General features: G+C 42.0%; 1 protein-coding gene and 1 long non-coding RNA gene across 4 annotated transcripts in view; one reads left to right on the top strand and one right to left on the bottom strand.

Moving 5' to 3' along the window:
- The window catches only part of nol10 (nucleolar protein 10), a 64,182-nt gene that overhangs the window by 31,892 nt on the left and 7,008 nt on the right, over positions 1-25,282 (top strand). The window contains exons 11-18 of the mRNA XM_067984269.1: positions 1,234-1,383; positions 3,452-3,518; positions 5,303-5,355; positions 6,889-7,015; positions 13,451-13,530; positions 13,816-13,914; positions 14,939-15,028; positions 18,477-18,650. Of these exons, the coding sequence (XP_067840370.1) occupies positions 1,234-1,383; positions 3,452-3,518; positions 5,303-5,355; positions 6,889-7,015; positions 13,451-13,530; positions 13,816-13,914; positions 14,939-15,028; positions 18,477-18,650 (840 nt within the window). The remainder of the gene's footprint in view (positions 1-1,233; positions 1,384-3,451; positions 3,519-5,302; positions 5,356-6,888; positions 7,016-13,450; positions 13,531-13,815; positions 13,915-14,938; positions 15,029-18,476; positions 18,651-25,282) is intronic.
- The window catches only part of LOC137321709 (uncharacterized), a 54,882-nt gene continuing 46,545 nt past the window's right edge, over positions 16,946-25,282 (bottom strand). For all 3 annotated transcript variants that reach the window (XR_010962892.1, XR_010962890.1, XR_010962891.1), the window contains exon 6: positions 16,946-18,592. This is a non-coding gene — a long non-coding RNA (uncharacterized lncRNA). The remainder of the gene's footprint in view (positions 18,593-25,282) is intronic.

Here is a 25,282-nt window from a genome sequence, read left to right as displayed (position 1 = left end):
GCACCCGATAATGGGTGCTAATATCGGGCCCATTGTTTCCCTTCTGCTGTATGAGAGTAGTATTGGCTTGAATTCTGTTCCATTAGTACTGGGTGCCTAAAAGTGTCATAAACTTTCAAATATAAAACACACTCCTTATGGATACTAAAATACAAAACATTTTCTTAAAATTTGTGACCTAAAATAGGGAGTGCGGTTATATTATACATAGAAGATTTATGGTACATTTCTTCTGCAACACATGAATGGATTTTATTATTCTTTGTCCTTGCTACTTTAAGGAGTTGCCTCCTTTACCCAGTTACAGTCATAAAAAATATTATATTTGGGTGTTGGCACAGAGGGAGAGAGAACTGTGCAATAAATTTTGGCAGTCGGTAAAATAATTGATTTGTAAAAGCTTTGACTGCATTTTCCACATCTTTTTCTCACAACCTCAAACTTGGTATTTTGTGAAAGTAGCTGCGGTTGACATGAAGGCAGCATTCAACCAAGTGTGGGACCCCAGCAAAACTGAGGTCCTTGGGGGAGTCAAAGGGAAACATCTTCATTGGCTGGAGTCATACCTAACACAAAGAAAGATGGTTGTGGTTGTCAGAGGCTAATCATCACAGCCCCAGGAACATCATTGCAGGAGTTCCTCGAGGAACTGTCCTCAGCCCCACCATCTTCAGCTGCTTCACCAATGACCTTCCCTCGGTAATAAGGTCAGGCGTGGAGCTGTTCGCTAACAACTCCAGTGGTCAGCTCCATTCAATGAAGCAGCTCATAGCAGGACCTGGATAACATCCAGGCTTGGGCTGACTCGTGGCAGGTTGCATTTGTCACACAAGTGCCAGATAATGATGATCTCGCCCAGCTTTTTCCCCATGACTTTCAGTGGCACCACCATTGCTGATTCCCTACCATCAATATCTTGGGGAATTATCATTGTGCTCCCACAGTGGTGTTAAGTCAATCACCACAAGGAATGCAACGATTCAAGGAAGAGGTCCACCATCGCGTTCCCAGGGCAACTTAGGATGGGCAATAAATGTAGTCTTGCCAGCATCACTCACATCCCGAGGATAAATTTAAAAAAAAACTTTTTGCAATGTGTTCATAATATTTCCCTTTTTTTTTAATGTAAACTTGGTTTGCATGTTCAGAAGTCAACAATAATTCAATTCAGTTAATCATTTACCAACTTTGTATTAATTAAAATTCAAATGTTCTTTTGATATTCAATACAAGGTTTTGTTATACGATCTTCGTTCAAACCGTCCACTGATTGTCAAGGACCATCATTATGGACTACCAATTAAATCAATTGAATTCCAGGAACAGTTGGATTTGGTCATTTCAGCAGATTCCAGAATTGTAAAAATGTGGAATCAGAATACGGTAGGTTATTAATATTTTGAATATAAATGAGGTGGTGTTGTTTCCTCCAGTGGCACAGAAACCCGCCTCAAGCAGAGCCTAAGGACTTAGCCCACCTGTACAGACCAGCCATGCATTTCAGGTGCAGTTTTTGTATTATTGCCTGTGCAGATCTCCCAGTATCGGAGGGCTCTGTGGCCAGAAACTGCACTTGTGCAGTTTGCATTGTCACAGTGCTCTGAATTCAGTTGCAATAAGAACAGCAGCTGCACAATTTAAACACAATGGTTGCAAAACATGCATTACTTAAAATTAGTCTGTTTGCTTTTTGATGCTAGCTAGAAAAATCTGTATTTTCATGGAATCATAGAAGCTTTAATCACAGAAGGCCATTCAGCTGATCGTGTGTGCCAGTGCTAGCACTACATCTGAGCTACCTGTTCTAATCTTGTTTCCAAACTCTTTCCCTGTATCCTGTCTTATTTTTCTTCCATGTTCATCTAATTCCCTCTTTAGCGCAGTGATTCACTACTTTAATAGCTACTTACGATAATGTACTCGCCTACACCTCCCTGTCACCTCTTCCCTAAAGTCCCTCACGTGAGGAGCTTGTGACATGTCAGCTTGGTATATGGCATCAGATTTGGACATTTAGAACATGAAGATGCCGAGCACATTGCAAACTTTCCTGTGCAGGTCCTTCCACCATGCTGATGGTTGTTGAGGAAACTCTAGACTTTGGACCACAGTTACTGGAGGGAATTACCTGGAGGCACTCGTATATCCAGGATTCGGTACCTACCACGATTGGGTAGTAGAGAGATTATCAGCAGCTGCTGAAGCTCTATCTGGTTGAAATGCCATTCACTGGGTGTGGCTGAGCTGTGGTTAGGAGGGAGGTGGCAATGCAGTCACAGTTGAGTGTTTCTCTGAAACAGTAGATGAGGGTGAGATGATTGGAGATGGATAGTTTTCCTGCTGATTAAACTGGTCCCAGTTCAATGTCTTGTCTGCAGTGAGTTATTTGATCTTAACCAGGGCAATGGTAAGGGGACTACAGTTAACTTCAGTATCCAGGTTAAGAAGGGAAAACATATGAAAATGTCTGGCAGGAAAAGATCAGCTGGTCCAACTTACCTGTCCCATACAATCACTATTCAGACACTTCCTACCCACTAGGAGCCATGTAATCTCCTGGGAGAGGTGAAAAATCTGGTAAGTCCCCTCCAACCCTCCCTTGGCAATCAAAACTTGTCCAGGAGACCACATTGACTGTGACTTGTGTTACTTGGCACCTACCTTTTTGTATAATGTGATCTCTGCCCCAGCCAGGCCTCTTTGGCTGAGATTCCTACTCCTGATTGCTAGCCAGTGATCAGTGTCAGAAGTGCTTATCTGTGGTCATTGGACTCATCTATGGTGCCCCTGCAGTTGAATAGTTTACCAACACTCCATCTAGGTTCACACGTGAAGGATAGCCACTTAAGTGAGGTAAGGGAGAGCACCTGATGTCAATGGAACTATATCCCAGAAAGGAGCTAATGCTTCAGGAAAGTGGAGAAAATTGGTAGAAAAGGTGTGGTTAAAAAGGTCTGAGGAGAGGACATGAATATTGCAGGAATGCAGCATATAGTGAGCATCATATCTGGTGGATACAATTTAGGTCATATTGGGGGCAGTGCTCGGATATGAATTCTTAAATTGTACTTGCATACGTAATACTGATGCGAATGAAAAGAGCAAAGCGGAAGAGCCGTCACTGCTATAATGTGAGAGGAGGTGGCAGATTCCATAACCTTTGTTATGTGGTATACCAGCAATGTCTCCCGAACACAACTAGAGTAAATGAACTGGCAGTGTGATTATTCCGAGATTTTTAACTGCTGTGGAACTGTTTGATTGTGGTAGCCTCCAATAGCTATAGCCCTCCTAACATTTCTAGCTTTAATGTAGCATTGAGTTGAGAATAAAAGGGGATTAGGACAAACATGGAAAAAAACTGGAACGAGGGTGGTGGCAAGAGAGGGGAGAAGATGAAATGAGACCAAGGTGTACAAATATTTTAGTGACTAGAAGTTCATTTTTTTAGGGGAAAATATTCACCTCCATTGAATCGGAGCATGAGATCAATGACCTTTGCCTTTATCCTAACTCAGGTAAGTGCAAAATCACTTTACACGTGAAAAATGTGGATACATTTTACGACATCAATGTTGCCTATGAAAATACACTTAGTGTTTCAATATCTGTCTTTTGAACTGAACTCTGAAGCCCCAGGACTGTCAATAAAGCTAATTGGGAATGCATTTCTGCATTAACTGACCTTATAACGTTTGTATTTTGCATTTAACACTTCCTAGATTAAAAGCTACATTGGTTGACTTCATTCCTGCACTACTAAAGCAAATTTCTATGCACAAAAAGTGTTTGTCCATGGAAAATATGTTTTATTTTAATTCTTTATAATTTTTATTTTTTCCCACTCTGGAGGCCTTTGGGCCAAGAGAAAAAGAACAGCAACATCTCATTTATGTAGTCATACACTTGAGTTAAATTTTTGCACGTCATGAGAGAAGCTGTTGCTAATGTCTAAGTCAACATGTCATTCTTGTGTTTTGCATTCAAGTGTACACATTTTGCAATCCTAATGTGCCTTGTGGTGTTAAGTATATTATATATCTAAATTATCTGTGCTAATGATCCAAATGTTCAACCCAAAGCATAGAAGTGCCTATTCCCATCAGCTCATCACAGTTGCTGCAGTATAAGGAGAAAATATATAGTAACATTACTCTGAGATGTGCTGATGGAAAAATAACATGCACAATGATGTGTCCATGTAAGAAAAGAACAGATTTATTTTTGACCATCTATTTTCTGCTATCCTGCATGTTGCACTTGGGTTGTACATTTTCATTTAATACCAGTAAAATTTAAACCTAGACGCTCCCAACTAGAAATGGGAAAATTACTTTACATTGAAAGTGCTCGCTTACACCCCTAATTTAACAATGACCAAAACACATGTAATCCATTTAAAAAAAACTTCACTTTTTTTCTTTCTTTTGACATTGAGCTACAGCATGTTCAGTGATGCAATTGGTTAATCGGTCGGTGGCCTTTTTGCTATGCAGAATTCCCACCTGATACAGTTGCAATAGGTTTTTACGCACACTTTTTAAAAATGTAGTGCAACGGGCATTTAATTTTTTTTAAACAAAACCAGTCTCTAATAGTCATACTGAACTATATGTAGGAAATCATTATTTAATATAATGTATTTTCACAGTCTGTCATTCTGAATTGTTTCTATTTAGGTCTTACTGAAAAAGATCAATCATGGTTTTAATTTATTTTTTACAAATTATAAATTACCAGTATCATATTTAAACCAACAGGAATGCTGCTATCTATGCTGTTTCCTTGCTCTATTAAAGGTTATCACTTTAAAGTAGCACCACAGTTGCATTGTTTTCATGTGTATTGTATTCTCTAATGTTTTTCCTTTTTGGCAATGGGCAGGAAAATAATACCAGAAGATGTTTTTAAGCTGCACAGGGGACCTGGAATACCTTCCATAGGAAGGAAGAAAAAAGGATATAGGGAATTGGTTAAACTGGACTGCTAGATTTTGAGACAGTGGGGCAGTTTTAAAAAAAAAAGTAGCAGGTCAGTTCCTCTGTTCCTCCCCCTTTTTTTTGCTGGAAGAATATTAGTGGTAGCTATAGAGTTATTTGTGGTTTTAATCATCCCACAAGGACTTCTGATGCAGTGGAGGCTTGGGGGAACAGTGAAATGTTAATAATTCAGAAGCAATTGGTCCAAGCAAACATTTATGAAAACTTGTCACGCTCACTAGAGCAGAAACATTACACTTCTCTTTTCCTGAATGTCTGTTTTGTGAATGAAACAAAACTCAATTCAATTTTTACCTTTCCAGGAATGTTCTTCCTGGCAAATGAAGCACCTAAGATGAATACGTTCTATGTTCCAGTAAGTACAGCAGATTAATGAATTTCTTTGCTGTATTTTCACATCATTGTGGAAAGATTATTTTATACTTATCCAGCTTGTAGGATTTCATCTGCCTTTTTCATTGGAAGTTTCTATTGAGAAGCTGCTTCTAGGTAAAATAACATAATTTGCTTGTACTGTGTGATTGCGCTAGTGTTATATAACTTTTCACTTGATTTTGCTCATAAATAGCGGCTTTCATTAAACATGAGCCAGCAGTACAGTTATTAAGTGCTTTTCCCCTTCAGAACTTTGTGTGTTGCCATTCTTGTTGTACAAGTCTGGACTGGGTTGGGAATCTGTTCAACTATGGGGTCATCCTAGTCAAATACTGCTGAGTGTTTCCAGCATTTCCTTAACGTGCTTACTGGGTAGGGGAGGGAGGCATGACAGCAATTTGGATCTGTAACTGGCTGATTTTATTTTCCCCTCCATCCATAGTCTGGGGTTGCTGCCACTAATTGTAGTACCTCCACTACTACCCTAGCTGAGATCTGCTAAATCAGCACAGACAAGCTTTTGAACTTGGCACCTTGCCTTGCTGTGGCTGTCTCCATACAGCACATTACTCATTGAGCTATTGGGGGACCTCATTCAATATTATAAAGAATATAGAAATGCTCCAGTATGTGCTTCAAATGCTGCATTACAAATAATGGATAGAGCACTTCCATCAATACCCACAGTAACGTTGCTGGTACCAGGCAAAGCTTAGGTACCTCACATTTGAAGGGCAGATCACCCAATGCTAGTTGACATAGCAGTACTTGCAGAGGCCTGGGAGAAAATCAGCTCTCGGCAGGAAAAGGAAAAGACATTCTAAGATGGATAGGAAAATACTGAATTCTCAATGACTGAGTAAGTTTATGGGTTTGACACCTACCTTTTACTGATCTAAGCCAGGATGAAGGTATGGATGTTGCAATTAGGGCAGCACCTTGGATTAGGAGTGGAAAATTGGTGAGGATTCCCATTTCTGATTGCTATTGCACCGAGTACAGCAACAAGTGCACATGTATGGGTATCAGGTGAAGAGGATTAGGCTTAGCTCCCCATGGGAGCTTGTCAGCATTCGCTACCAAGGCATATATGTGTATAATTAGCACTTGGGTGAGGTACCAGAGGTTGACTCCTGACCCTACGGCCATAGCCCAGCATCAACAGCTTTGGGAAAAGATAGGCAAGGAGGAAAAAAATGAAGCATATAGATTTTTTTTTTTGCAGTGCTCGTTTTGAGATTTTTTTTTTCTATTTGTGAGTAAAACTTTAATGTTTACAGTTTTTAAATGAGGCGTAGATTTTAGAAAGATTTGTTTGTTTTCTTCTCCCTCCTCATTCCACCCTCAAATCACAATGAAGCTTGTCATAGGTCTTAAATAAATCTATTATTATACCTCTCCAGATCAACTAGTTTTTGCTGCTAATCTGTATAACTGGGAGTAAATTGTGATTTTAGGAGGGAGTTTATGATCTAACAGTTGACATTATGGATATTTTTCAATTGAAACATAGACTTTGGGACCTGCACCCCGCTGGTGTTCATTCTTGGATAATTTAACAGAGGAACTAGAAGAAAACCCAGAAACTACCGTGTATGATGATTATAAATTTGTCACCAGAAAGGATCTAGAAAACCTGGGTAAGTTATGTTAGGGATTAAATTTTATATTTGCCGAGACTGGCTAATTGATTTGTGAAACTAATTACATGGAAAAGCAAATAACTTTTGTTTTTAAAATGCTTGACTTCGTAATATCTGTTCAGGGCTTTGGATAGCCCAAACTACATTTTTCAGATTACAAATGGTCCAAACTTTAGCCTTTGCCCTTTGAACCAAAAAGTTAGTGTTTACTTCAGTAAAATCTGGTTAACGTAAAGTAAACGTTAAAGTAAAAATACTCAATTGGAGGAGGGCCAATTTCAGTGGGATGAGAACAGATCTGGCCCGGGTAAATTGGAATCATAGATTGGCAGGCAAAACTGTTATTGAGCAGTGGGCGGCCTTTAAAGAGGAGACAAGGTACCAACGAGGGAGAAAGGTAGGGCAACTAAATCCAGAGCTCCCTGGATGACAAAGGAGATAGAAAATAAGATGAAGTGGAAAAAAGTGGCATATGACAGGTGTCAGGTTGATAACACAAGTGAGAACCAGGCAGAATATAGAAAGTTCAGAGGGGAAGTGAAAAAGGAAATGAGACGGGCAAAGAAAGAGTATGAGAATAGACTAGCGACCAACATAAAAGGGAATCCAAAAGTCTTCTACAGACATGTTAATAATAAACGGGTAGGAAGAGGAGGGGTCGGGCCGATTAGGGACGACAAAGCAGATCTGCTCATGGAGGCAGTGGGCATGGCTGGGGTACTAAATGACTACTTTGCATTGGTCTTTACCAAGGAAGAAGATTCTGCCAGAGTCTCGGTAAAAGAAGATATAGTTAAGATACTGGATGAGCTAAAAATTGAGAAAGAAGTGGTACTAGAAGGGCTAGCTGTGCTCAAAATAGATAAGTCATTTGGTCTGGATGGAATGCACCCTAGGATGCTGAGGGAAGTAAGGGGGGAAATTGCGGAAGTACTGGCCATAACCTTCCAGACATCCTTAGATACGGGGATGGTGCCAGAGGACTGGAGAATTGCAAATGTTACACCCTTGTTCAAAAAAGGTTGTAAAGATAAACCCAGCAACTATAGGCCAGTCAGTTTAACCTCGGTGGTGAGGAAACTTTTGGAAACAATAATCCGGGACAGAGTTAACGGTCACTTGGACAAGTGTGGATTGATTAGGGAAAGCCAGCACGGATTTGTTAAAGGCAAATTGTGTTTAACCAACTTGATAAGAGTTTTTTGATGAGGTAACAGAGAGGATAGATGAGGGCAATGCAGTTGATGATGTGTATATGGATTTTCAAAAAACGTTTGATGAAGCGCCACATGGTAGGCTTGCTATTAAGATTGCGGCCCATGGAATAAAGGGGACAATAGCTACATTGATACAGAATTGGCTAAATGACAGGAAGTAGAGAGTAGTAGTGAGCGGTTGTTTTTCGGTGAGGGAGTTGTGCCGTTTCCCAGGGGTCAGTGCTGGGACCACCGCTTTTCTTGATATATATTAATGACTTGGACTTGAGTACAGGGCACAATTTCAAAATTTGCGGATGACACAAAACTTGGAAGAGTAGTGAACAGTGAGGAGGATAGCGATAGACTTTAAGAGGATATAGACACGCTGGTGTCATGGGCGGACACGTGGTAGATGAAGTTTACCGCGGAAAATTGCGAGGTGATGCATTTCAGTAGGAGATATGAGGAGAGGCAATATAAACTAGAGGGCACAATTCTAAGAGGGATCTGGGGGTGTAAGTGCATAAATCGTCGAAGGTGTCTGGGCAGGTTGAGAAAGTGGTTAAAAAAGCATACGGGGTCCTGGGCTTTTTAAATAGAGGCATAGAGTACAAAAGCAAGGAAGTCATGATGAACCTTTATAAAACACTGGTACGGCCACAACTGGAGTATTGTGTCCAGTTCTGGGCACCGCACTTTAGGAAAGATGTGAAGGCCATAGAGAGGGTGCAGAAAAGATTTACTAGAATAATTCCAGGGATGAGGGACTTCAGTTATGTGGAGAGACTGGAGAAGCTGCAGTTGTTCTCCTTAGAGCAGAGAAGGTTGAGAGGAGATTTGATAGAGGTATTTAAAATCATGAAGGGTCTATACAGAATAGATAGAGAGAAACTGTTCCCATTGGTGGAAGCGTCAAGATCCGGAGGACATAGATTTAAGATGATTGACAAAAGAACCAAAGGTGTTATGAGGAAAAACATTTTTTTTAGTGAGTGGTTAGGATCTGGAATGCACTGCCCGAGGGACTGGTGGAGGCAGATTCAATAATGGCCTTCAAAAGGGAATTGGATAAGTACTTGAAAGGAAAAAATTGCAGGGCTACGGAGATAGGACTCGATGGGCCGCCTTCCGTGCTGTAACCTTCTATGATTCTATGAACCCATATCCAATCCTGAATCTTGACTAGTATGCACACACAATTCTTGGGCGACGCTAATTGATCAGTTACTAGATGGAAAATATTAAGTATAGTTAGCATTGCTAAGTAGATGTTCTGTAATCATTGTTATTATCAGTAAGCAAGTCCTAGGAAGTTTAGTGGGTCAGTTTTACATTACCTTATTTCCCAATGTATTACACTTGGATTTAAGTCCTTTCTTGAGCAATAACGTATATCCATGACTGATATAAGAACATAAGAAATAGGAGCAGGAGTAGGCCATATGGCCCCTCGAACCTGCTCTGCCATTCAGTAAGATCATGGCTGACCTTCTACCTCAACTCCACTTTCTAACCCCATCCCCATATCCCTTGATTCCCTTGGTGTCCAAAAATACTAAGGGAATCAAGGGATATGATCAGTGCATCTTAATGGAATTTGCCTGTTACTTTTTGTACATAACACTGTGCTGCAATGCAATTTTCATTTCACTTTCCAATGTACAATATTGTCTGGGTGTTCATGTGCCTTGATCATAACTGATGTTACTCTTTAATTCAAGATCGTCCTGTGGATATTTTGAATAAAAAGCCTGCTATCTAAATATAAGTGTGATTATAGAAGGGATTTTCAGAAAAGAATCCAACTATTGTATTTTGCAGTTGTTGAGCATTTAAAACATACTGGTCTAAAAATCTCCATTTACTCTACCATTTATATCTCAACAGCAAATAAACAATGTCTTGTATTTATAGAGTGTCTTTAGTGTAGAAAAATGTTCCAAGGCACTTGGATTGTGTTGGGGGGTGGCGGTGGTGGTGCAGGAGCAAAGAATGGATGCTGAGCCATGGTGGGATGGTTGAGTGGAAACTTGGCTGAAAAGATGGGTTTGAAGAAGGCTTATAAAGGAGGACAGAAAAGTAAAGGCGGAGAGATTCAGGAAGGAAGTTCCAGAGAGTAAATTCAGTGTGTTGTGAGATCAGGGGCCAATATAGGTCAGTACGGATAGCGGACAGAGGTGAGGGTGACCTAGTGCTGGACAGGATACATATAATTGAGTTTAGACAGTTTGGAATTTATGGAGAATAGGAGGCCGGTAAGGAAGACATTGAAGAAATGAAGTCTGAAGATGTTGAAAGTATGTACAAATGTCTCATTGGTGAAGATGGGTGATGTTGAAAGTAAATGGTCATGGTGATCGATGAGATTTGAATCTCGTCTAACGGGACACTGAGATTTTGCATGGCCTGATTCAGCCATAACAAGCGGCCAGGGAGGGGGATAAAGTCAGTGGCAAGGCAACGTGAGTGCAAAAGACAAGGCTGAAGCATTTGCAACCATCTTCAGCCAGAAGTGCCGAGTGGATAATCCATCTCAGCCTCCTCCCGATATCCCCACCATCACGGAAGCCAGTCTTCGGCCAATGCGATTCACTCCACGTGATATGAAGAAACGGCTGAGTGCACTGGATACAGCAAAGGCTATGGGCCCCGACAACATCCCAGCTGTAGTGCTGAAGACTTGTGCTCCAGAACTAGCTGCGCCTCTAGCCAAGCTGTTCCAGTACAGCTACAACACTGGCATCCACCCGACAATGTGGAAAATTGCCCAGGTATGTCCTGTCCACAAAAAGCAGTCTACTCTCAATCATCAGCAAAGTGATGGAAGGTGTCGTCGACAGTGCTATCAAGCGGCACTTACTCACCAATAACCTGCTCACCGATGCTCAGTTTGGGTTCCGCCAGGACCACTCGGCTCCAGACCTCATTACAGCCTTGGTCCAAACATGGACAAAAGAGCTGAATTCCAGAGGTGAGGTGAGAGTGACTGCCCTTGACATCAAGGCAGCATTTGACCGAGTGTGGCACCAAGGAGCCCTAGTAAAATTGAAGTCAATGGGAATCAGGGGGAAAACTCTCCAGTGGCTGGAGTCATACCTAGCACAAAGGAAGATGGTAGTGGTTGTTGGAGGCCAAGCATCTCAGCCCCAGGGCATTGCTGCAGGAGTTCCTCAGGGCAGTGTCCTAGGCCCAACCATCTTCAGCTGCTTCATCAATGGCCTTCCCTCCATCATAAGGTCAGAAATGGGGATGTTCGCTGATGACTGCACAGTGTTCAGTTCCATTCGCAACCCCTCAGATAATGAAGCAGTCCGAGCCCGCATGCAGCAAGACCTGGACAACATCCAGGCTTGGGCTGATAAGTGGCAAGTAACATTTGCGCCAGATAAGTGCCAGGCAATGACCATCTCCAACAAGAGAGTGTCTAACCACCTCCCCTTGACATTCAACGGCATTACCATCGCCGAATCCCCCACCATCAGCATCCTGGGGGTCACCATTGACCAGAAACTTAACTGGACCAGCCATATAAATACTGTGGCTACGAGAGCAGGTCAGAGGCTGGGTATTCTGCGGCGAGTGACTCACCTCCTGACTCCCCAAAGCCTTTCCACCATCTACAAGGCACAAGTCAGGAGTGTGATGGAATACTCTCCACTTGCCTGGATGAGTGCAGCTCCAACAACACTCAAGAAGCTCGACACCATCCAAGATAAAGCAGCCCGCTTGATTGGCACCCCATCCACCACCCTAAACATTCACTCCCTTCACCACCGACGCACTGTGGCTGCAGTGTGCACCATCCACAGGATGCACTGCAGCAACTCGCCAAGGCTTCTTCGACAGCACCTCCCAAACCCGCGACCTCTACCACCTAGAAGGACAAGGGCAGCAGGCGCATGGGAACAACACCACCTGCACGTTCCCCTCCAAGTCACACACCATCCCGACTTGGAAATATATCGCCGTTCCTTCATTGTCGATGGGTCAAAATCCTGGAACTCCCTTCCTAACAGCACTGTGGGAGAACCGTCACCACACGGACTGCAGCGGTTCAAGAAGGCGGCTCACCACCACCTTCTCAAGGGCAATTAGGGATGGGCAATAAATGCCGGCCTTGCCAGTGACGCCCACATCCCGTGAACGAATATAAAAAAAAAACGAGGCAGAATTTTATGGCAGGGACTGAAAACGGTGGCAGCATGCTGATCAGTTGCAAAAAAAATCTGGTGTCAACAAGCATTCTGCATAAAATTATGTGCTGCTTTCACAAACAATTAAATTTATGATTATTACTATTCTCCCAAAAAGTTCACTTCCTCCGTTTACAAAATAAAAACAGTGAAGAGAAATACAGCTGTTCACAAATGCCTTCGTTATACGAGGTGGTTGTGAGTTGTGGAAAGTGGTGGAGATATAGCGCTCGGTTCCATCAGCACACATACAGAAGCTGATTGTGTATCCACCTAGTAAAGTGGCTAATCACTTTGATGGATAGGAAAATCTTTTGCATTTTAAATGATACTGGTGTAATTGTCAGGAATGCTGGCCTTACTTTACAGGAGCCAAACACCATTCCCCAGCCAAACAAAAACTTCCAAAAAATATTATTTATGACCCACATACAATATGTTGCATTAATTACTACAATTTAATGATTTCAATGCATGCTGACACCTATGCGTTGCCACCACTGCACACCAACGGGGTGAGAGAGAGAAGCAGGTGACTTGGAGCCTGGGCAAGGGCAGCAGGAAATCCTGAGCTGAGGAGAGGCAAGTGGTGCTGGAGAGTTCAGGATAGACAAGAGATCAGACTAGGTCAGCAGCAGGTGAGTGAGCGAGCTACAGCAGTATCTGCCAAAATGGCCAATATAAAACATGACCTCCCTACTTTCAAAGCACGATTATCTAAATTTGTTATCGTATCCTCCACTGTATGCAGTAAGTACTGTGACGGCAGATAAGTTGTGTGGGGGGGAATGCACTTTTTTCTTGGAAGAGATTTGGGTAAGAAATTCCGGTAACATTACAAGAGTATAACAGGCATTTGTACACAGCTGTATTTCCCTTCACTGTTTTTATTTTGTAAACAGAGGTAATGAACTTTTTGGGAGAATAGTAATAATATCATAAATTTGTTTGTGAAAGCAGCACATAATTTTATTATTAGTTACAATATACTTTTAGCAAAAATTGTCAGTGTATTTATGTGCTGTACCTTGTTACTATAGGTCTTACTCATCTTATTGGCTCACCATTGCTTCGCGCATACATGCATGGCTTCTTCATGGACATTCGACTGTATCACAAGGTATGCAAGTGTGCAAGTATAGTTGCTTTCAGGGATTGATCCCTAAGTTGTTGTTTTAAAGACTGCACTATGCACAGTCTGTGTTTTAGGCCTTTCTAATACTACAGTTACTTAAATATATCCATTTTGTGCATAAAAATGGTAAAGTTGCAAGTTTAATTTTTTTTTAAAATCTATTTACTTCAAATCAAACCTAACCTATGTTGAGAGGGCCTATTGGAATATAAATAGTTGAGATGGTTTTCTAAAGAGGATTACTAATTGTTGTGTTTGTGTAATTAAAAGGTGAAAGCTATGGCAAATCCATTTGCCTATGAGGAATACCGAAAAGATAAGATTAGGCAGAAGATAGAAGAAACACGTGCTCAAAGAGTCCAAGTAAAGGTAAGAGGTCACTGCTCAGTTGGTATTAAGTGTTAATGGCATAACGAAGAAAATGGATTTCTTTTCATCTTTGTTCTTAAAGAAACTTGAAACTTTGCACACTTAAGAAGTGGTAATGCTAAGTGATTTATATTCACTATTAGAAACCAAGAGTGAATCAAATTTCACTCATTTACAGACTATTCTGTTCCTTTAAAGTAACTGGTAAAATGCCTTTCTCACCCTTTTTCCCCATTTCTTTTGTTTTTATCATTCATTCTGGGTTAACAAAGAGAGTGTCTAAATTTTGAATGTTCGTTACTTCTCATGATGCTGTAAACGTGACACCATTCTGCAATGAATTATATAAATATCAATCCACCTTGCTCAATAATGAAATGGAAAATATGAAAGTTCTTAAATTGGTCCTGGAGGTCTAGAAACCAGAATGTTTGATTTTTTTTTCAATCCCAATACAATCTCAATTTGCCCATCTTCATCCCAAGGTGGTAGTTTCATGCTTGATGCTAGACTTAATAGTTAGTGATGGGGCTTCTTGCTTTTCCTCTTCAAATATGGAGCATTTTTTTTCATTATTGGTCTAGAAAGAGGTTTAGGATGTACTGCAAGTCTTCATTAATACAAATTCAAATGGGTCACAGTTGAAAACTGAAATGTTAATGCGTTTCTGTCCAATTTTGAATCCCCTCAAACTGTCTAGTGATGTCATTTTAAAGTGACTCAGATTGCATGGTATCCAAAAACTCACAACTACCTCTATTTGAATTTAAGGAATTCCCTTTGAGAACACAAAATTGTTTTTGTAACAATGCATTATGTGATGATCTAATTAAATCTGGATGCAGCATCACACTTGAATTAGGTTTTTTGATAACAATGTGGAAGTGTTGCCAAAGTTCAGTTAACAGATGTATAAAATAGCAAGTGTCCAGCAAGTGTTCAGTTAGATCCTTTTTCTCTTTAGTTGTGAGGCAATGCATTAATATTGTACATCAATAATCTCTCTTAATAATTCTGTAAACAGAAGCTGCCAAAAATAAACAAAGAGCTAGCAATGAAGTTTATTGAAGAAGAGGAAGCAGAAGAACAAGTACAAAGGAGAAAGAAGGGAAAGGTAACAAACTATAAAGCGTGTTTTCTCCAATGTGAAATTTTGTTGAAAAAGCAGACTTTTTTCTTTCTTTTGAAACTATGCAAAATAGCCAGGAAGTTTCTGATCTTTACACACAATTTTCCACCGATGCTGTAGTCGTGTTGGATGTGAGGTATTTCTTAAGTTTCTCAAGATTTTGATTAATTGCTTCCTCACTTTTTTTTCCCTTTTTTTTTACTTTCCAATTTTATTTTTATTGTGCATGAACTTTTAGTCTTCCTGACCAGTTCTCAATCTATGATTCTTCTACTCCAACCTGAACTTTACCATAGCCCTGGAAATTGGCTTGCGCACGACTTGGGTGCCGCTGGGTTTGCACTCCATGAGTAATGTCGCCGAAACTGATGAGCAAGAGGACTGGGTGAAATTGGTCCTCTTGCGTCATCAGTACGTGACCAGTATTCTGGGGATGCCAGTCACATCCTAAGAGGAAGTGCGCCGGTCGCGAAGAAGACTAAGATCGGCCGGCGGGGACGCTGGACCTACCGTGAGTCCACTGGGGTGAGATCAGAAGAATTCGTGTATTAGCCTTCCGTTATTCCTTATCTAGATTATCGAATTGTTGGGAGTATCACAGATCAGTCTAACCCTCTCACGCTCGTGACTGCAACATGTTGGTTTTTCGACAGAGGAAAAAGGCACAGGGCTTACAGTTTAATGAAGAATCATTGTTTTATGATTATTCAAAGGCTGATGGATCCATCTAATAATAATATAAATCCTAAATTTGGAAGTGTACGATCTCGGCATATTTGAAACTTCTAAGTTATATTCACACAGTCTTGGTGTTCTCAAAGGGATTTTGATTTTATATATTTCAATCTTTTCTGGTTCCCATGATTTATGTGTGAACAAAATAAATCAACTCTCTTGGTGTTACCCACCAGTTTTTATAATAAATAATATTTGTAAAAATGCTGTGGGTTCAGGCCTTGAGTACTGACCGATGCTCCAGTACATGCTGAGGGACTGTTGCATTGTTGGAAGTGCAGTCCTTTGGATGAGATGTGAAACTGATTATGTGGGTTCAAGTGGACGTTCATGGTCCTAATGGCACTATTTGAAAAAGAGCAGGTTGTTCAATATGCCCTGACTAACATTCCACCCTCAACCAGCGCCACCGTAAATAGATTAACTGGTCATTTATTTCATTGCTATTGATGGAATATTACTGTGCACATTTGCAATGATCTCACCACGTCAAGAGTAATTTCTTGTATGTGTGGCCCTTTTGAGATGTGATAAGGTGCTGTTTAAATGCAAGTTTCTTTTCTTTTTCTTACATGTCTAATCACTTGTCAACCTGTTGAAATGTTTCACACAATTGTTTACTCTTTGAATAAACAAGGTGTAAATCAAGGTACTTTAAGGTTGAGATCAAAAATGCTTATTCAAAACTCAGATCATAGAACTCCTGATTTTATTCAGTGTGTGATCAAGAAATCTCAGCAACAGAACACCTTTTATTTATTTTCCTATATTCACTATATTTTGGACTAATTGGGCTAACTCCAGTTCATGGCTCAAAACTGTATATAGTGCATTTAATTTTGACCCTTTTTAAATCATTCATTTTATCTCCGTATGTTTCCTTTTTTGTAGTTTTTGTTCTTTTCTCTCTTATTTTTAATGTTCTCATCAGTGCAAAAATATGGTAAATAAGTCAGAATTGTGCTTTTACAGAGAAAGGACGTTCCAACTAATGTACCTGAAGGATCCAATTAAAAAAACAAAATCTCTGTAAGCTTATGCACTGCTCCACTTGATCTCTGGTCATGCCTCTTCCTTCTCCTCCTGCCCTTCCAATTTGACTGACGTTGCATGAAGAAGTCACACTATGTTCTTTAGGAAATTCTTTTATTTGATTTGAAACCTATCCAAGGTACATAGGCATTATGAACAGATTTTTCATTTTAATAAGAACAGCTAGATCACAGTGGAAGATACAGCAAGTCTTCAGAAAGAAAGAATAAACTTGCATTTATATTGTGCCTTGTTACATCCTCAGGGCATCCCAAAGCGCTTTATAGCCAATTAAGTGTAGTCACTATTGTTGCGTAGGTAAGTATTCAGCCAATTTGTGCACAGCAAGGTCCCACATACAACAAGTGAAATGAATTACTAATGAATCTATCTTTTTGTTAATGTTGGTTGAACAAATGTTGGTCATAGGGAGATCTCCCTGCTCTTCTCTGAATATTGCAATTTTCTGTACATGTAACTGAACAGACAGATGGGGCCTTGCTTTAACCAAGTATCCAAAAGACAGTACCTCCAACAATACAGCACTCCCTCAGTGTTGCACTGAAGTGCTAGTCTTGTGCTCAAATCCTGGGTGGGGCCTCTTACTCCAGCAAATGTGCTAAGAACTGAGCCAAGAAAGAAGCATGAGACAACAAGTTTCTTTAGAGATTATAATCAACAGCTTAGTCATCCTTTTAATGTAGAAGTTTAATAATACTTTCAATATAAGGAGTCATGGATGTTCACTGGTATGAAACAATGTTGTTACATCTACTAACTTCATTTAGTTGATCTGCAATTAATCTGAATAAATATGGGATCTTTCTGTGGGGTTTTTTCCTGCATTCCAAAGTTCTCCACACACTATAAAGAGTAAGCCAAAGAAGCAGTCCAGGAATACTCCTAAAGTATGTGGCAGGCTCTTCCATTTGGAAGAAAGACTTTACAAGCTGAATTTTACTCTAATCCTGTTGAGTACGGAATTTCAGTGGTAACTTTCAAAATTCGCACTTGGGTTTTAAAACCGAACAGGCTAGAATCGTAAGTTTGAATGCTAGAATTGTAAGTTGGATTTGAAGGAATATGTGGAACCATAGACCATTTCTTTGTGCACCGTGTCCTCTAAATAAAATCCCAAAACTTGGGTAACCAAGGGGAGCGGTAACATGATGTACCACAGGTTGATGGGATGTTGATTCATGCCTGATTTTGCACATGTTGAGTTCTTGATTTCAGCTAAACTACCTGTGGGAAACAATCGTAAACAATTTTACAACACCAAGTTATAGTCCAGCAATTTTATTTTAAATTCACAAGCTTGTGAATTTAAAATAAAATTGCTGGACTATAACTTGGTGTTGTAAAATTGTTTACAATTGTCAACCCCAGTCCATCACCGGCATCTCCACATCATGTGGGAAACAAGGTGATGCATCTCTAGATTAAGTGAGAGGGAAATTAGAGATGCAAGTTAACCTGAACTGTCCCCAGAGCATCATTTCAAAACTGACTAATAATGGTCTAAAACAGCATGGGGAATTTAAATTTGTTTTCTAAGCAAAACAGATGTATAAATTTGACCTATTCTCTCAAATGTTTGCTGTGTCATGACTTGTTACAAATATCAAGCAAGTAAAGATCTGGAACCTTTTCGATGTTTTGTCAGAGTCTACCCAACATTCTCCGAGATGAGCGATTCAAGGTCATGTTTGAAAATCCAGATTTTCAAGTGGATGAAGCCAGTGAAGAATTCAGACTCATAAATCCAATTGTGTCCAAAGCCTCAGAAAAAAGGAAGAAAAAACTTAAGCAACTGCAGGAATACAGAGAGACTGAACAGGTAACACTTTATTAAAATAGCAGCAACATCTTAAGCTACAAAGCTCTTAATAGCAGTGGAAATAAACAAGAATATGTGTTTAACATCTGCAGCTTTACAAAAAAAGCATTGTTAGTGATAACAGGGATAGAAGATTTGTCTTAGTGCATTTGCTAAAACACGGCTGTGTCCATTTCTTTTTGAGAAACCACGGGCATGGTTTTGACGGGGTTGGGAAGAAGGTGGGGGGGTGCATTTTTTGGGCGTGAAACCCAGAAATAAAGTTGGTGGGTCGGAATGTGCAATTGCAACCTAATTGAATGATAAAAAAATTTACTTCGGGCTTCGTACCCGTTGCTGGCTGTGGGCAGGAAGGTCTGTGGTAGCAGGCTGCAGTCAGGGAGGGACAGATCGTGGAGATGATTGGGGGAGGGCCTTGAGAAGAGGACATGGAGGACATCATAAGAGTTAGTGATTGAAGGTAAGGAGGGATCTCTGACATCGAGGCGGGTGGGGTGGGGGTCGGCCGATCGCAGCAGTTAATCTTGTTAGGCCTGGAGAAAACACTCCTGCTTCTCCTGGCCCACATGCAGTGCAATAAAGGCACTCACCTTGTGGATCCGGCCCTTCTCGCTCCCTTTTCATTGGCGAGAATTAGAAGGCCCGGGAAAGCTGCACTGGAGAAGTTCAATTTGAAGTTATGTTAATTTCATTTTTTTTTTAAAAATGGTCCTTGACGTCTCATAACGACGTTAATTGCCCCGCTAATAATCCGCCCTCCGGCACTAATTAGGGACACGACCCGGTGAGTACATGCCTCGCGCGCAAACCTGGAAGTGGGTGCGTTGGAGCCAGGTTGCGGTCGGGGTCGAAAAAAACTTTGATTTTCACCTCCCATCCGCTGCCAACCTTCCTGTTCTTGGGGGTTAAAATTCCCCCAAGTCCCATAGTCTTGGACACCATCAAAGTTGAAAAGAGTAAAGCGGAAGATGGGTAGTGACTAGGTGAAATCAACATTAGATTTATAAAAGCCCAAAGACTGTAGGAAGAAGGTTTGATAATCACATGTTTCAGTCTCTGTTTAATCATGATCTAGATATTAAAAATATATAGGTTTATGTATTAGAAACTGGCAGTCACTTCAAATGTTGGTTACTGTAAGTTATGTTCAGCTGAAATTACATAAGCTGTTGCAGATAAGATCTATGACTTTCATATTCAATTAAATAACAGGACATTCTTCCTAGGCAAATATATTTTGTTTGCAAAACTTGTTAAACTTAGTTGTTCATCAATTTAGAACTATTCAGTACAGTGACTGGCTTTGTTCTGCAACTGGATCATGAAGACGAGAAGAATTTGTAGTCCAGGTGGCAGATGAATTTGGGTCTTGTACTTATTAGATGGACACTGCAGAGGGTAGACTGGAACTGTAAACATTCCATGATTGCCAGCTTTATTTGATTTTGAAAGATACATTTTTGATTTCTGGTCATGCTTCAACTGGTGCCTGGGGTATATCTGGGGCAGCAAGCTCCCTGTTCACCAGTTCTGAGGCCATCAAGAGAAAAGCAAAAGATTTCTTGAGGGCAAAGCCAAAGAAGTTATGATTAAGGGATGCAATCTCAGGTCCAGTATTAGCAAGGGTGGAGTCTGTTTGTTCCAGTGTTTGATGAGACATAGATATGCCTTGTACAGTATTCATATTCTTTATCTGTTTTTAATTAAACTGCTGTGTAGTTTATAGCCTAAGCTACAATCTGAAGGTAAGGGAGCAAGGGCTTACATACTGTAGGTGTCTTTTGTACAGTAGAAGTATTGGAGGGAGAGAAAAAAAATCACAAAAGTAAAGCCTGAGGAATTCCACTGTTTTGAGGACCTAGAAATGATTAAAGTAGGAACATGTGCATTAAGTACTGATTTCAACAAGTAGGGAAGAAGATGAGCATCTGAGACCATGGGCCAGATGTTAGCAGGGCTGCGGATTTCCGGCGGGGGGGCTATCGGGCTCGTGGGTAACGCGCCCGGTGAAAATTAGTCAGCTCCCTGCACGATCATAGCATCCAACCCACTAGTTGGATCCACTTACCTGCTCCTCTGGGTTCCCCACTGCTGATCTGCGCGTCGGGCGGACTGCGCATGCGCAGTAAGGTCTGTCAGCTGGAGGAGCTCTATTTAAAGGGGCAGTCCTCCACTGACAGATGCTGCAACAAATAGCAAAAATTACAGCATGGAGCAGCTCAGGGGGAAGGCTGCTCCCAGTTTAATGATGCCTCACTCCAGGTATCAATACATGGGGTGAGGAGGAGGGGGAGGACAGAGATCTTCCTCCCGGCATGCGGGAGGAAGCGGCCTGCCTCTGCCACCAGGAAGGCCTGGCTCGGGGTGGCAGAGGAGGCCACCAGCGCAACCAACATATCGCCCACCTGCATACAGTGCAGGAGGCGCTCCAATGACCTCAGTAGGTCAACCAAAGTGCGTACACGTAGTCTTTCCCCTACACTCCGTCTGCCACATCACTGCCCCCACCCCACATCTCCTTCAGCACTGCCAACACTACTCTGTCACATCACCCCTCATACCCACTCAAACCTCATCCTCATCTTACCTGCACCTACTCACCTCGCCAGTACTCATCCCGCCACTACCACTCAACCCAATCCTCATACAATCTCATGGCTCTATCTCATACTCACCCTCTCGTGCATCTCTTTCATGGCCAGCCTCACTCAACCTGCCACTACCTGTGCTGCAGCCACAGGGCATGCATCACATATGTGCAGTAGGCAGCGTAAGGCAAACGTGTCGTGAGCATGAAGGGGATGCACAAGGGTGTAAGAGGGTTTGTCATGGGTGTTACTTATATTGAATTTCTGACCAACTCACATTACATATTATATTGGCACCACTACTGCCATGTCTTCATGAATTCTGTCTGGTTTGTGCAATAATGCCCTCTCCTGAGGATCACTATGAGGACCCACAACTGATGCCACCCATTGTGTCACTGCAGAGTGGGTGTAGGTGTATTTGCAGGGCTCGTTTGCGCAGACGACTGAGAGACATCGGCGATGTCCCCGGTTGCACCCTGGAAGGATGCGGAGGAGCAGTTGTTGAGGGCAGTGGTGACTTTGACAGCGACAGGTAAGAAGATGGTGCTCGGGCCAGCCAGGAGCAGCTCGGCATGAAAGAGGCTGCAGATGTCCACGACTACATGTTGGGTGACTGAGCCTCCGTGTGCACTGCTGCTCAGAGAGGTCCAGGAGGCTGAGCCTCGGTCTGTGGACCCTGTGGCGAGGGTAGTGCCCTCTGCGACGCATCTCTCTCTGCGGTAGCCCTCCCTCCTGCTGTACAGGTGGATGTGTCACAGCACTGTGTTGTGGAGCTCCACGTGTCAGAGGTGGAAGGCGTGGATGGCAAGGCTGGTGATGCTGTTCGCCCTCCGAGGAGGTCATGGCTGCAGCTACGGCGGCCCCCATCCGCAAGATGTACATCTGAGGGGGTCCGCAAGGTATGTACATGTCTCCGGACCCCGGGGTAAGTGTGCAGGTTGGTGACTTTGACTGTCAGGAGGAGGGTGGTGGAGGCCAAACTTTGTCCCAAGTGACAGAGTGGCCTCCTGCAATGGGTGAGGGTCTCCCCCCACCACCCACCTGTCAAATGGACCTTTGCAGCTGCCACAGGCTGACAGCTGCAACACGTCCATTTGACCTGGGAGTGTTTCCTCCATTGTGGGAAACAGTCCCAGTTTGCTCTAAAATCCCACATAATCCCTTAATCAGGTCAGTTAATGACCTGACATACCTAAATAAATACTTTCAAGCAGCATCCCGCTGGCTTTAATTGCCTGCGGGATTCCCACCAGCGGGGGCTGCGCGCGCACGCCGGCGCATCAGCGGGGAACCCGGAAGTGCGCGGGTTCGAGGCGGGCTCCGGTCCAGCTCAGGGATTCTCTGATTTTCGGAGCCCCCCTGCCAGGAACGCACCCGATAGCGGGTGCTAAAATGACGCCCCACATATTTGAAAGGCCGTAAATAAATAAAGGCCGTGCCAGAGAGAGGTTGGAGACTAGAGGTAAGAGATGAGTTTTTTCTTCTATTGTCAAGCAGTGCAAAAGAATTGTTGAAAGAACCTCCACAGATTTAGAAGAATATTCCAGCCTTGGACTGATGTAGTCTTAATAGGCAGTTGGGAATTGCGAAAGGCACGTTTCGAGTTAGTCTTAGCAATGGAGCAGATATATGAGGTACGTCTTAGGTCAGAGGAGATGGTGAGGCCAAGAATATTGGTAGGGCATGAAGGTGGGGCCATCATAAGCATTAGGTTTCAATTGTTGGATAGAAACAGTCTCTTAAAAGAAGTGAAACAAATAACATTTTTGTTGCCCCCTTGCAAGAGAAGATTGTACAGATTGTGGTCTAGAGATTGCACTGAAATTGTGTCTGAAGGAAGTTATTGAACCAGTAGCAAAGGAGTAAATAGGGTTAGATGGAGGCAGTCATTTATACAAAGAAACAAACAGATGAAGAGTAAGACTATAAGCCATCAACTACAGCACAGATGGAGTGATTTTGAAAGGGAACTGGATGGCTATAAACATAGTTTTGGTGGGAGCCCAAATTGGTAATTTGTTAAGATCTGGCACAATGCATATCTAATCAAAGGTAATGATAGATGATTCATCAAAGTGTTCAAGAGGTACATAGTGTAGGAAGCAAGATGATCAGATGATCAATAATGCTTCAAACCATACTGGTAATCATGAATTAGGCCATAACTTTCATTGTGATAGTAACACTCAAATTAACCATCAGACTCCGTAACTTTAGAAAGTACCAATGTAAAGACAATCGAGCTGTAGTTTAAAAGGTAAGATGGATCAGCTTTCTTGGAGTTAAATGAACGTGTGTAAATTTCTAAGAAGGAGGAAAGTTAAGCTGGGAGTAAAAGAAATTGGAAATGTCTTAGTACATGAAGTGCCTATCTTGAAGGCGATGAAACTTGCTTGGCTGGAGTCATACCTAGCACAAAGGAAGATGGTAGTGGTTGTTGGAGGCCAATCAACTAAACTCCAGGACATTGCTGCAGGAGTTCCTCAGGGCAGTGTCCTTGGCCCGTCCATCTTCAGCTGCTTCATCAATGACCTTCCCTCTATCATAAGGTCAGAAATAGGAATGTTCGCTGATGATTGCAAAGTGTTCAGTTCCATTCGCAACCCTTCACATAACGAAGCAGTCCGTGCCCGCATGCAGCATGACCTGGACAACATCCAGGCTTGGGCTGATAAGTGGCAAGTAACATTCGTGCCAGACTGGTGCCAGGCAATGACCATCTCCAACAAGAGGGAGTCTAATGATCTCCCCTTGACATTCAACGGCATTACCATCGCCGAATCCCCCACCATCAACATCCTGGGGGTCACCATTGACCAGAAACTTAACTATACCAGCCATGTATATACTGTGGCTACAAGAGCAGTCAGAGGCTGAGTATTCTGTGGCGAGTAACTCACCTCCTGACTCCCCAAAGCCTTTCCTCCATCTGCAGGGCACAAGTCAAGAGTGTGATGGAATACTCTCCACTTGCCTGGATGAGTGTAGCTCCAACAACACTCAAGATGCTCGACATCATCCAAGACAAAGCAGCCCGCTTGATTGGTACCCCATCCACCACCCTAAACATTCACTCCCTTCAGCACCGGTGCACAGTGGCTGCAGTGTGTACCATCCACAGGATGCACTACAGCAACTCACCAAGGCTTCTTCGACAGCACCTCCCAAATCCGCGACCTCTACCACCTAGAAGGACAAGGACAGCAAGCATATGGGAGCACCACCACCTGCACGTTCCCCCTCCAAGTCACACACCATCCCGACTTGGAAATATATCGCCGTTCTTTCATCGTTGCTGGGTCAAAATCCTGGAACTCCCTACCTAGCAGCACTGGGAGAACCTTCACCACACAGACTGCAGCAGTTCAAGAAGGCGGCTCACCACCACTTTCTCAAGGGCAATTAGGGATGGGCAATAAATGTTGGCCTCGCCAGCAACGCCCACATCCCATGAATGAATTTTAAAAAAAGGATCCGCTTTCTTGGAAATAAATGAATATGAGTAAATTTCTAAGGAGGAGGAAAGATAGGCTGGGAGTAAAAGAAATTGGAAATGTCTTTGTCAAGACATGCACTTCATGTATTATGAAACAGATACAATGGGGACCTGATGTTTTATTGATGTCAGAGAGGATCTGACCTGGCCAGGATTAAACTTGATGTCAGTCATAATTGTTGAACACAAAGTAGCAATAGAAGAAGGTTCATTTTATCAAAATAATAGAGATTAGAATTGCAACTAATTGTGGCTTTGAAATTGACAAGTTTTACTTTTCAGTGTTCTGGGGAAAAAATACCGAATTTTACAGCTATTGTCTTCCTTTCTAACAGCTTGGAGCTAAAAACACATCCTAGTTGTGAAGATATGTCTACCATTTCCCTTAAACTTGCTGTGTATTCAAATATAGGCTGAAAGTTAGGATATATAAAATGGATGTGAAAAGTTGTAGTCCCTAAACTGGTGTTTAATTATTTTATTTGAAAATATTTATTTTAATGTGTTGTTCATTTGGACATCGTTTTGTAGAATTCTGTGTTTAA

The sequence above is a fragment of the Heptranchias perlo genome, chromosome 5 (genome assembly GCF_035084215.1).
Source record: "Heptranchias perlo isolate sHepPer1 chromosome 5, sHepPer1.hap1, whole genome shotgun sequence".
In the NCBI taxonomy this organism is placed as follows: domain Eukaryota; kingdom Metazoa; phylum Chordata; class Chondrichthyes; order Hexanchiformes; family Hexanchidae; genus Heptranchias; species Heptranchias perlo.
Note: the sequence above shows the minus strand (reverse complement) of the source record. Positions and strands in the feature narration are given on the sequence as shown.